The sequence below is a fragment of the Caretta caretta genome, chromosome 1, assembly GCF_965140235.1.
Source record: "Caretta caretta isolate rCarCar2 chromosome 1, rCarCar1.hap1, whole genome shotgun sequence".
Classification (NCBI taxonomy): Eukaryota; Metazoa; Chordata; order Testudines; family Cheloniidae; genus Caretta; species Caretta caretta.
Genome location: NC_134206.1, coordinates 107,380,126 through 107,394,013, shown reverse-complemented (window position 1 = coordinate 107,394,013; position 13,888 = coordinate 107,380,126). Strand labels below are relative to the sequence as shown.

The window sequence follows — 13,888 nt, the reverse complement described above, 5'->3', positions numbered from 1 at the left end:
ACCCCTTCAGCCGTATAACTGCTATGGCTCCACTACACGTGGTGAGGGCAGCTGCAAACTGAGTACATGGGAACATTGGACATAGCTCTGAATGGAGCAGAGGGACAGCCCAAGGAGGGATAAAACTGTAGCATCTGGGTCTGCAGTTGTACAGACCCAGTGGCGACAAAGCCCTGTTTATGGGGTTTCAGCCTCCCTTTCAGAGCAGGAACTAGAATAGGGGCTGCGGACCTGATGTGCAAGAAAAAGACTCCAGCCCCCTCCATATTTTTCTGCACAAAATATATTTTCTCAAGCTTTGTGCAAGTTTGGGGGTGAATTTCACCCGAATGCATTTGGTTCTCTCCCCTCGGGGCCAAATGTAATTTATAGTAATGGAATTGTGGTATATATTTAGGACTCTCCTCTACCCTCAATCCAATGGCAGGTTTGTATGAAGATCAAGAGTAGAGTATGGCTTTCAGTAGTAATACAACTTTTAATTAGCATTTATACATGACTTTATTGACACATTCACCAACACTCAGTGGAAGAATAGTCTACTCCTTAGACCACCACTTTCCTCTTTTTAATTCATCCTCCTTTTACTGTTACTATCCCTCTATCATTTCTTTCCCTGCAGCTATTCCTCATTCCTCTCCACGATGTGGGCTTCATGCCCTCATCAATGAGGCAGTGCTGCCATTAGAAGAGTTATCATTAAGAGTTAGAATTAACTTCCCTCCCATTTGGATGGGCTTAGAGATGGAGGAGCCCACACCTTTCAGAGATTGGTTCAGGCTGGTGTCAAGCACAGGAAATCAACCACTATCAGTTCCCAGCCTGTTCGTATCTGGAAGGTTTTCTTCACAACAATGAGGCTTAGAAACTTACTTTTTGTTGTTAAATGAAAGCCGAGATTCTGTAGAATCTGACCATAGCATGCAGTCCATGGAAATATATCAAATGGGCCAGGTATTTGACACCACAGCACGAAAATGTTAAGCGCGATATCTAGTCACAATGTGATATAGCAAGTGTGTAAAGGAACAATGAGTGGCACTCACAGGGGTCATCAGAAAAGTTGGAACATTCAGGTCCATCACAGCCGTCTGCCACTTGAGCTAATGCAGTAAAAGATAGCGGTAGGTTGTCATCTTCTACGTGGATCAGCACTTACACACACGCTTTGCTAGAGCGTTGTGGTGCTGACAGTTAGCCAGCTCAGATCAAAACCTCAAAGAAGTGTTAGGTGTACTAATTCACTTGTGCCTGGTTATCAAAGAGATGTTAAGTGGGCTAGTAGACATAGGCCCATTCACTTGTGCTGACAGGAATCAAGAAAATGCCAAGAGGCATTATAATGGTATCAAGCCAATGCACCTGCCTGTTAGAATAGTTCAAATAAATGTTAGTGCTATTTTCTACACATATCTGTAATTTGATTTGCATTATATGTATACCCTATGCTTAATTAACCCTAGATCAGAGGTTTGTGTTAGCAGTAAGATGAGAATTTGCTTGATGTGTAAACTTCCTGAAAGCTAATGAATGTTATCTGTATTGTTTTCACTTATCTATCCCTATTAGAATATAATGGCAGGCAACTGCATACGTATATCACTGTAACTGGGTTACTTGTCTATGCATAGGAAGTAAAATGTTAATTTCAAAACAAGTGGTCCTTCATATGATGACCTGAGGTAAAAAACTCAAAAGGCACTCTTCATCAAAGGGAGAGCCTATGCTATGAGTACAAGCATTTGCTTGGCTGCTTTTCAGAGGAAACAGCTATAAAAGTGTGCCCTGGGGATGATCTATTTCAGGGATTGGCAACCTTTGGCACATGGCCCATCAGGGAAATCTGCTGGCGGGCCTGGATGGTTTGTTTACCTGCAGTTTCCGCAGGTGCGGCCAATCGCAGCTCCCACTGGTCGCAGTTCGCCACTCCAGGCCAATGGCGTCTGTGGGAAGTGGTGCGGGGCAAGAGATATGCTAGCTCCTGCTCCCGCAGCCCCCATTGGCCTGGAACAGCGAACCGCAGCCAATGGGAGCTGCGATCGGCCAAACCTGTGGACGCTGCAGGTAAACAAAGCATCCCGGCCTGCCAGTGGCTTTCCCTGACAGGCTGCATGCCAAAAGTTGCGATCCCTGATTAATTTGGATGCTGTTAGGGGGCATTCCAGATACAAGACAGAGGTCACCAAAGACATTTTGGGAAACCCTGAGAGACTTATGGAAACTAGCAGACATCACTGCTATCATTTTGGACTTACAAACTTGGACTCACTGTTATATATATTACCTGCTTTAACCTCTCAATATCTTTCATTTCTTAGCTAATCAATCTTTAGTTTAGTTTAGTAAAGAAATTGGCTTCACCATTGTCTTTGGTGATATCTGAAGTATACCTTGACCTGGGGTAAGTGGCTGGCCCCTTGTGGCTGGGAGTAATAAAGTGTGACAATTTTTGGTTTTAATAACCTTTCATCAAGTCCAGTTTGTGTGGGTGGTAATATAGGCTGGAGTGTCTAAGGCAACTGGCTGTGGCTCCATGGTAAACTAGTGCAGTGATCGAAGTGCACACATTTGTTGCTGGTTTGGTGAAATCTAATTATAGAATATACCACCAGTTTGGATATGTCTGCCCTGTTTTCTTGACAGTCTGACCTGAGACTGGCACTCTCATCTGTCACCCAATGCAGATTCTGTGACACGGGTTTCATAGACAGCAGAGGAATGGTGAAATTCAGGTATCTTGGGTTCTATTTGGGGGTTTGGAGGAAAGACAATTCTGCCCGTATTCCCTCCAGACTGTCTCTGTCCTATCTTTTCCCCACACTTGTCTTCCTGATGTCCCATTTTCCTCTCCTAAGCAGTCCTAGTGTCCACTCAGGCTTCTTATCCCAGTCCCAGTCCCCTTCCTCAGCAAGTCCTAGTCTCACCCCTCTGGATTTCTTCTCCCAATCCCATGTCCTTGCTCCCCCACCCCACGGTCAGTCTTCCCCACAACACCCATTTCCTCATCTGATTTCAATTTCCTCCAAAAGTTCACAGTCAATGCTAAAAACTGGGCTGACAATTGTTGTACATTTTTCAGTTTCGTAGTTGCATGCAGATTATTTAGCAATTTCTCATATACTGTACATTAATATGTATGTTGAGGGTTCTACTCTTTGGTGATTCTCTCATTCTTTGCTGCTTTAACAATAAAACATTTGCGAAATTTAATATGAATGTGAGCAGTGTTTACGTTAACTTGTTTATGTTACTTCAGTACCTCCTGGATAATGATTTACTAATCACAATGGTCCTCATTACACTTGAGATATTTTGGGTCAAACTCTGCAGTATCGAGGCCCTGAGTAATGTCTCATGGACAAGAAGTTGTTTCAAAGCTGTAAAATATGCCTGTATAGCCATTGGTATTTTTATTCCTCTATTGCCTAAAATAACCTATATTTCTGGTAATTCACATGACAGTCACATCAGAAGTATGTCTGCTGGGTTTCCTGTTTTGGGCTGGCTCATCAGACTGAAGAAAAGGGCTAAAAAAAAAAAAAAAGGACTGAATTGACTGCTTCACTATATTTCCATTTTTTTCAATTACATAAAAACAAAAAAGAGAACAGAGATAAGCCTAATGTTAAAGTGTAGAGTATCACAGGAGTTGAACTGCACCAAAAAAAGTGCCATCTCCATCCAATGATATTTTGGCCCTTCTCCGTGGTATTGTAAGTTGAAGTTCATCCCCTTCTTCTAATTTTGCAATGCCTGGAAAAGAATTTGGAATATCTTTAGATAGGTATTTTACATGTGGTAGTATCTTAATAGATTGCATTCAGAGAGTCTTTTGTATTACCTAAAAACACATTATTTGCAATAAAAAAAAAATATATTGGGCCCAATCTTGCAATCTTTACTCAGGCAAAGCTCACATTTAAATTCACCTATGATTTTGACCTTACATTTGAATGTCATTCCATAATGATGACATTCTGTTCTTAAAGAACTACTGCCACACTTCAGCAAAGTTACCATAAACATAATAAATGGCCTTGTATTAGTCATGTATTTCTTGTCCTCCAATTGGTGATTACTACAATATTTATATGCAAAGAATTTTTCCTTTCTAATTAGCTCCCTGCTACATGCGTCATTTAGCAATGGGACAATCCAGTGTCTGTCTCTCAGAACAGCTTTTATTGTGGTGATGCCATATACAATGAACTCTGGCATCAGTGAATATATCAGGCACTTGGGTACAGAAGAAAAAATCCATAGAGAGAGCTTGCTAAACAACAATGATGGGAAAAGAAGTCTAGAGAAGTAAAAGCCATTAAAAGTGGTTTGGTACAATATAGTCTGACAGGCTGCAACAATGGCTCTTTAAACCTTGCACAGGGGTTAGTATAACACACAAGTGTTTACAGCAGACTACTGGAGCTCTGCTAATATAAAAGTATTATTTTTGTCTTGGTGTGCATATCTTGATTTACTTGCATGCAACATTTCTGATGGGACTGTCAAACACACTCCACATTGGCCTAACTCTGTTTGCACTTAAGTCAATGATGAGACTCCAGTAATCTTTATTAGGAGCAGAGAGTTAGGCTGATACTGACTGCTTCATCCTAAAGATGCTTAAATCCATACTTGGTTGACTAAAGCAGAACACAGAGCCATAAAATGGCTATTGTAGTATCTACAGTAAACACAGATTTGGGCATCAAAGTATGAAAATTGGACTCTTTATGGAATTTCAATCATAATATATTGTTAATTGCACATAAACCAAAGTATGCCATACTTTCACTGGCAAGGTGATTTCTGATCCCATTACATTTTCACTATATGTAATCCTATATCACCACAAATTACATTTGGTACAGCTTTACTATAAATAAAGAAGGGTAAAAACTCAGATATTTACCAGCGGTATAGCAAGAATTATTAGGATAAGAATGAGGCATGTTTTGGATACAACGAAATAATGTCACCAAACTGAGATCATCACCAAATACACGAGCCTTTTTCCTTTGAATTAGATGTCCCATAGCAAATGTTGTATCTGTATATAAAACCTGAAGAATAAAAAAGAAACAAACTTCAGACATACACTGTGAAGTTGTTAAGCACCCTAAGTCCAATATTAAAGTGAAATGAATATTCTTACCTGACCATATATGAAAAAGTAACCTGCTTCTTTGACCAATATTTTATTTCCTTGCTCTTCCAGAGCTGTTCCTCTTTTAAAGCTAAGAAGCCATGGAACAATGCTTGAGTCATCTAGAAGAGAGAGAGAATAATTTCCGGTAAGATAAAAATCAAAATTAGTTAGTTCCTTCTAGTTTCCTTTGGTCAAAAATCAACAGTGCTGACCTCTTGAAAAATAGCGGAGTTTAGAGAGGGGAGTTTTCCAATTTAAATGGGGAGATTTGCGAGAATTATCCAGATCCAAAATTTTCATTATTTTTTGTAACTGGCATTGTATTAATCAGAATACTGCTTGTTACTTATAATGCCTGGAGCTTGAGTAGAAAATATGTGAATACATAGAAGGCACAGTTACCTTTTTGCTGGATGTTACTTTTGCTATCGGCAATCAATTGCAGACAGGCCTGTAGCACTGAAAAGAAAAAATAAAAAAATAAAAACAAGACTCCTTTTGTAATGAAAGAAAACAAATGAGAGGAAGTAATTAAGAGAATGGTTTAAGATCTTGGGAGGGTAAAAAAAGTGACGAAGCATACTCATGAGGGAAATACTCTTATTCTCACTATGTGAAAGCAGGATCTCCCATTGCTTCTTGTGGCAGGTACTTGTCAGATGTGCAGAACAGCCATCAGATTTTCACATTAAAGGGTCCTGGAGAAATTCAGAGATCATGCAGCCAACCTTGAATACTATGATAAAACACTGGGCTTTCATCTGGGTTCCTAGTATACTTGAACAATGTCGTGTTAAGTCAGATGAGTTAGATGCTATTGGCTCCATTAGTTTAGTTACATTTCTAACGGAAACCCCACCAGACAATTCTCAGTTGTGATGGATGTCAGGCTTCCAAAAGATATTTTTTGTAGTATTTGCAGGAGTTCTTTAGTTTCACATAATATCAAAAGAAAATGCCAAGTGTGAATAAGAATTCATTTCATATAACATCCCTAAAAGAGTAAGACTTCCCCATGTTCCAAAACAATAGGACTGTAGTGAAATTGCCCAATCAAGAAAGTGCTGATACAATGTTTGTAAGAGAAATTGTTGCAATTACAGCTATAAAGCTTTTAGTACTTGTCAAAACTCATCCATTGCTTTAACGCTTTGACATTGCATGCATTGGATAGAAATACAGGATACACATTTAGTTATAGAAAAATAAGAAATATTGTGTCAAGTGTCAGAGGGGTAGCCGTGTTAGTCTGGATCTGTAAAAGCGGCAAAGAGTCCTGTGACACCTTATAGACTAATGGACGTATTGGAGCATGAGCTTTCGTGGGTGAATACCCACTGCGTTGGATGCCGGTATTGTGGTATTTTAAAGTGTTGGATCACAGTTAAATACAATTTAAGGCACCATAAAAAAAAATCTGCCACAGATAAGTGCCAGGAATCATAATAAAGGAGCCTATAAAGTTGCATTCACTAAGCACTGCTCTCAGTTAAGCCTTATGCTTTACTGCTACTTCAAAGGATGGAAGTGTTAAATAAAAAATGTCTTCAGTACTGTCCAGAAAGTGGATGAACGTGCTAATCGAGTAATTTATCAGAAACGAAGAGAAGAAAATCCTAATTTGTTGAATCTCACTTCCCTGAAGCAGATAAACTCTGTGGGCAAATTCTGCCACCCTTACTCATACTGCTCCACAAACAGTTCTATTTTTTTTTTTAAACTAATGTTAAGACCTGTGTTCCTTATGACTGAGCCATAAGTAACTATTTACTGGCTCCCAAGCTGTGCAGTAGACTACACTGAAAATTTCTTTCCGGCCTTCAGAAAAATCAATCCCTTTTGCATATGTAACTTTCTTTTAAAAGAATGAGAAGAGATCTGGTGTCAGATGTGTGGTCGTGGGCCTATCACTGCTACTTCTGGTGATTTTTATAGCATTTCTTTTTTACTAAACTACACTGGGCCAGATACTCAGCTGACATGAATCAGCCTAACTCCATTGACTTCAATTAAACCATGCTAATTGGCACCTGCTGAAGATATGGCCTGGTATTTTTATTACAACCACATCGCAAAACTACTCATCATTCCAGGCACTGCTAATAATTATTAAAGCAGTAATATCCTAAAGGTCTGATATCATCTGAGAAACTTTTTCATAAAAAGTACAAGTACCATGTCTATTACCACACAACGTATTCCTAATTATAACTACTAAAGAAAACCATCTGTTTGTCTAATCTTTTTGTGTCTCTAGATGGCACTGATTATAGTCCTTGGAATATAATCCTTTACTTTGTATAAGGAGGGGACAAAAGATGATGTAGTTTTGTTCGCTGGTGCTAGAGCAAATGCTAACTGGCAAATTAAACGTCTTATTTAAAACCACAAATTAAAGCACAGCAGTGTCCAAGAAACCAAAGTCTAGTTCAGAAATACCAACAGCAACAATTTTTTTAAACTTGTTCAAAATTCAGGAGCAACAGGCCCCGATTCAGCAAAATACTTTGCTTTGTTATCTTCAATGGGACTAGCCACATGTTTAAGTACTTTGCTGAATCAGGGCCATCGGGAGTAAGATTACTGCTTGTTAAATAGGAAATAAGGAAGAAAACTATTTTCTCTGGGGAATCAGTATGGTTCCTCAGCAAAACATTAGTTCTGATAGTCAATCTATTTCAAAAAGGAACCATGACTTACTCAGACTACAATGCCAAACACATACTATTTGTTAATTCTGTATGTGTGTGTGGAACTATTAAGAATAATGGATTGGAATGAATCAAAACACCCAAACCCTTATCTGAACACCCTAGACTCTGTGTAAATTCAGATCTGAGTTCTAACTTTCTGAGCCAAGCCCTTCTCTAATAATAAATGATAAATATAATAATAATAATTAATAATATTACAATGTGTATAAAGTTGTTTAAGCAAAAAGAAAAGGATCTGTGTGTATAAAGTTGTTTAAGCAATAAAAATGTTGGCATACCGTGGGGCCATGTGGGTACCCAAAGCTCTCCAACACCACTTTCTACAAGCCATTACCCTCTGATCCCACTGCGGGTTACCAAGAGATACTACACCATTTGCTCAAGAAACTCTCTGAAAAAGCACAAGAACAAATCCGCACAGACACACCCCTGGAACCCCAACCAGGGGTATTCTATCTGCTACCCAAGATCCATAAACCTGGAAATCCTGGACGCCCCATCACCTCAGGCATTGGCACCCTGACAGCAGGATTGTCTGGCTATATAGACTCCCTCCTCAGGCCCTATGCTACCAGCACTCCCAGCTATCTTCGAGACACCACTGACTTCCTGAGGAAACTACAATCCATCGGTGATCTTCCTGAAAACACCATCCTGGCCACTATGGATGTAGAAGCCCTCTACACCAACATTCCACACACAGATGGACTACAAGCCATCAGGAACAGTATCCCCTATAATGTCACGGCAAACCTGGTGGCTGAACTTTGTCCTCACCCATGACTATTTCACATTTGGGGACAATGTATACCTTCAAATCAGTGGCACTGCTATGGGTACCCGCATGGCCCCACAGTATGCCAACATTTTTATGGCTGACTTAGAACAACGCTTCCTCAGCTCTCGTCCCCTAATGCCCGTACTCTACTTGCGCTGTATTGATGACATCTTCATCATCTGGACCCATGGAAAAGAAGCCCTTGAGGAATTCCACCATGATTTCAACGATTTCCATCCCACCATCAATCTCAGCCTGGACCAGTCCACACAAGAGATCCACTTCCTAGACACTACAGTGCTAATAAGCGATGGTCACATAAACACCACCCTATACCGGAAACCTGCTGACTGCGATTCCTACCTACATGCCTCCAGCTTTCATCCAGACCACACCACACAAAACATTGTCTGCAGCCAAGCTCTACGATACAACTGCATTTGCTCCAACCCCTCAGACAGAGACAAACACCTACAAGATCTTTATCAAGCATTTTTACAACTACAATACCCACCTGCTGAAGTGAAGAAGCAGACTGACAGAGCCAGAAGTTACCTACTACAGGACAGGCCCAACAAAGGAAATAACAGAACGCCACTAGCCATCACCTTCAGCCCCCAACTAAAACCTCTCCAGCGTATCATCAAGGATCTACAACCTATCCTGAAGGACGACCCATCACTCTCACAGATCTTGGGAGACAGCCCCCTAACCTGAAGCAAATACTCACTAGCAACCACACACTACACAACAGAACCACTAACCCAGGAACCTATCCTTGCAACAAAGCCCGTTGCCAACTGTGTCCACATATCTATTCAGGGGACACCATCATAGGGCCTAATCACATCAGCCACACTATCAGAGGCTCGTTCACCTGCACATCTACCAATGTGATATATGCCATCATGTGCCAGCAATGCCCCTCTGCCATGTACATTGGCCAAACTGGACAGTCTCTACGTAAAAGAATAAATGGACACAAATAAGACGTCAAGAATTATAACATTCAAAAACCAGTTGAAGAACACTTCAATCTCTTTGGTCACTAGATTACAGACCTAAAAGTGGCAATTCTTCAACAAAAAAACTTCAAAAACAGACTCCAAGGAGAGACTGCTGAATTGGAATTAATTTGCAAACTGGATACAATTAACTTAGGCTTGAATAAAGACTGGGAGTGGATGTGTCATTACACAAAATAAAACTATTTCCCCATGTTTATCCCCCCCACACACACACACAGTTCCTCAGACGTTCTTGTCAACTGCTGGAAATGGCCCACCTTGATTATCACTACAAAAGGTTTTTCCTCCTCGCTCTCCTGCTGGTAATAGCTTACCTTACCTGATCACTCTTGTTACAGTGTGTATGGTAACACCCATTGTTTCATGTTCTCTGTGTATATAAAACTCCCCACTGTATTTTCCACTGAATGCATCCGATGAAGTGAGCTGTAGCTCACGAAAGCTTATGCTCAATTAAATTTGTTAATCTTTAAGGTGCCACAAATCCTCCTTTTCTTTTCGCGGATACAGACTAACATGGCTGCTACTCTGAAAGTTGTTTAAGATCATCTAAAAACGTATTATAACAACTGAAGAAAGAAGATTAAATCATCATCATGATGACAGTATGCATTGCATTTGGAGTATTCAAAACTTGCATAATCTCCTGGGACCTCATACAGAAAAGAACTGCTCTTCTTAGAAGACAAGTTTTTCTAACTTTTACACCTCCAGGGGAAAAAATTATAGAAACCAAGTTTCAGAATGTAATTTCTCTTCCCTGAGCTAAACGGATACTTCTGAATTTAGAGACTCCAGGTGTAACAAACCACAGACAACACTTAAAGGGATGTGGCCTACCTATCTGAGCAATGCATGCTTATTTTCCAAAATACTAGGAAGGACTATCCTGTGAGTCTAGTACAAGCTGCTGCTCTAGCAACCTGTTTCTTACACGAGACTGCAGACTGGGCTTATGTATACATCTATGCATGATCAGAGACTTCATATTGATATTATCATATCCCCTCCCATGCTGGTTTTATAAAATCCTATTTGCATAGTTACCCATGTCCTAATAAGTTGGGACCAACCTTCCAGTATATTAATTCTTGAAGAAATTTTCAAATGTGGGTGCCTAAAGTTAGGTACATATGTATGGATTATGGTGGTAATTAAAAGTGGCCTGAGGTGTCAAACTAACAAGTCCCATTGACACCAAATAGAGTTGGCAGAGTTCAGTAACTTTGAAAAACAGACTACTTATGTAGGTGCCTAAATATGGCATTAGGCACACAATTTAGGCATGCCTTAGGGTACCCAAGTTTGAAAATATTGGCATTAGTCCCCTAAGTATCTTTAGAGAAATGCTTGCTAAAAGGATTTCCATACATCCCTTCTTTCTTTCATGGCCCTCATATATTCTCCATGGACTTTCTGAAACATGCTTGAGTACTGTATAATTCTATATGAAGTGGGGTTTTGTTTGTTTCTATCCCATTTTTCTTCCAGGAGCTGCTTGCTTTATTTTTCATCCATAGAAGGGAATGATGAAATATCCCTATATAATTCAATTGTGCATTTTTAAGACTGGTTTATCTGGCACTCAGTACTATAAATACTTCAGATACATAAACTAGTAAAGACAGCCTAATTCCTGTGTAAGGACAGGTTAGTCGTATTTAGGGGATGTGACTCAGATCTAACATATATCCCCAAAATATTTGTTGCAGTATCTTGATATTAATAGATTGACCATTACTGTGTTATGTTCCACATAATAAGTATATACATATTAAATTCACATAATAGAATGTGTCTCTTTTATAAGGAAGAGTTTACTTAGTGTAACTATTTTTGAGTTTCCAGTATTTCACATAATATGCATAGTATTGATTCATCCAGGCAGTAAATTGGATCCTTCATGCTAAACTGCATGTCCTGGATTAAATCTCTTCATGCCATTTGGTCGAGGAGGGGTTGCTTCCTCTTTGACTTACATTGCTGTCAGCAGAAACATAAAACAAACATTTTTTCTTTTCCAGACCAGAAGTAGAACTTCTTGAGAACTGCACCCATCTTTCCATTCCATTTGCAAAAACACTGGGTATCCTCATGACCTACTGGGGGCATTATGCTAGTCACTCTTTTTTCCCCCTTGAGGAATGACAAGGAAAGATTGGCCAAGGCAGGGTGGGTTTTTTTCATTTTCCCCACAACAGTTCTGGAAACCAGTGGGGAAGGGCAGGAGGGTTAGGTTATAATTTGGGCTCTGTGTCTGTCCTGGAGGTTGCAGAAGTCATGGATTCCGTGACTTCTCTTGACCTCCATGACTTCTGCTGCAGGCATTGTGGCCGTTCCCAGGGCCGCCTGACCAGCTGGCCCTGGGGACAGCCACACCTGCCGCTGCTGAAGCTGCCCCGGAGCCAGTCACTGCTCCCCGGCTGTGGTCCTGGGGGCAGCTGGAGCAGCGGTGGGGGGCGACTCCCAGCAGCTGCTGCTGCTGGACCCACGTCGTCCCCCCAAAGACCAGCGGCCCCACAGCTAAGATTTAGTCAGGGGTATTTATAGTACAAGTCATGGACAGGTTATGGGTCATGAATTTTTGTTTATTGCCCATGACCTGTGCTGTCCATGACTTGTATTAAAAATACCCATGACTAAATTGTAGCCTTAATTATAACGTTACAACTTAGCACACAAGACTCTTAGCAGATGTCCAGTGCAGGGCGTCGTTATAGAAGGGATATGATTGTCAGACATGATGGATTGGAAAAGGACTGGAAAAAGGAATTCCTAAAGAGATCTGAGATAGTGCGGTTAGGGCTCCTGTGTCTGGTACAGTGGGGAGCCAACCCCCTCCTTTCATAGCTCCCTTTTACCTCTACAAGCAAAGGGTGGCAAGGTCCCAGCTATGGGATGGCTGGGACCAGGATGAGCATTATGTGGAAATGATTAAGCAACGACGACAACCTGAACTGTACAATTTATTGCCAAGTACACCCAGATATTTTATATGAATACAGTTGTGGACTAATTAAACCACATCCATTACCACCTCTCTTTCTTCTGGCAAGCCTGGAATAGCTAGAGGAAACAGACAAAAGATAATAGCTTCCTATAGCTAACATTGAAGTTTGCATGCTGTTAATTATTTAGATGGGACACGGGCATCTGCCAAAAAGGATCTTGCCAGTTGCGGGTGTGAATTTGCTGTCTTGTATGCCAGATTAGGCTATTGCACTGATGTTTGAATTATGTGGGAATTTTCTGTGGTTAAAGGGAGTCCCAAGCCTTTTGTTAGGGAAACTGAAGCAGGTGCTTTGTGACTTCTCAGTACACCACAGTAATTATTTGCTGTTAATTCATGGAATAACCACAAAAAACTTTACCAAAGCTTAAATTGACAAGGGCTTGATTCTAATAGCCCTTATTTTTCTCTGGCATCAAAGTTATTCTTGAGTTGCACTGGTGGAAATGAGATCAGAGTCAGGCCCACACAGTACATGTGAATGAAACTTTGGCACACACAGAGACTAATAATTTGGCTCAGATAACCAAAAACCACCTTCTTGTTCCTGGATATCACTTTGCACGGATCTCCGGCATAAAACATGTTGGCACAAAATGAACAAATGTAACCATGGTGTTTAATATGGGGCTAGTTTCAATTGTGCTGAAGACGCTATATTTTCCTCTGTCAGAAAGAAAGATACTCATTGCTCTTTAACAATAAAAAAGAAAGAAAAGTCCTGTCATGAATGGTTTGATGATTTGTCTGCCTGGGTGTTCATTATATGTACTCCTGGCAATAGTCTATTAACTCCCACTCAGTGCAGCAAGAGTTCTCACTTTGAGGGATAAGCATACCGCTATATTTGGAATTGTTGATAGAAACCATCTCTTTCCCATCTTCTTGGGCTTTAACTTTCAAAGGTACATATTGTACTAGCACCAATGATTATATATGATAAAAATATAATAGTATCCTCCAAAATAAACTTTAAAAAGACCATAATTGTGATGTGTTTATTTTTGTTTCACACTTCATGCTAATCAAAACCCTACTATGTGGCCATTTTTACATGCAGAACTCCCAGCAAATGAAAAGAAGAGTATTAAGCAGGAGTTCCATGCAGGCAACAGCTTCTGGATTGGGTATATGGGATGAATGATGGTACATATATTTCAGGCTTTTTTTTTATTAATTTAAGATATAAAAGAAAACTAAGTTTGAATA

At 40.2% G+C, this 13,888-nt stretch overlaps 1 protein-coding gene across 2 annotated transcripts in view; it reads right to left on the bottom strand.

Moving 5' to 3' along the window:
* Positions 1 to 458: 458 nt before the first annotated feature.
* The window catches only part of TNFSF13B (TNF superfamily member 13b), a 38,576-nt gene continuing 25,146 nt past the window's right edge, over positions 459 to 13,888 (bottom strand). For both annotated transcript variants that reach the window (XM_048854870.2, XM_075129756.1), the window contains exons 4-7: positions 5,552 to 5,608; positions 5,156 to 5,268; positions 4,913 to 5,063; positions 459 to 3,753 (exon numbers count right to left, since the gene is read on the bottom strand). In XM_048854870.2, coding sequence (XP_048710827.1) covers positions 3,641 to 3,753; positions 4,913 to 5,063; positions 5,156 to 5,268; positions 5,552 to 5,608 — 434 coding nt within the window. In that variant the 3' untranslated portion in view covers positions 459 to 3,640. The remainder of the gene's footprint in view (positions 3,754 to 4,912; positions 5,064 to 5,155; positions 5,269 to 5,551; positions 5,609 to 13,888) is intronic.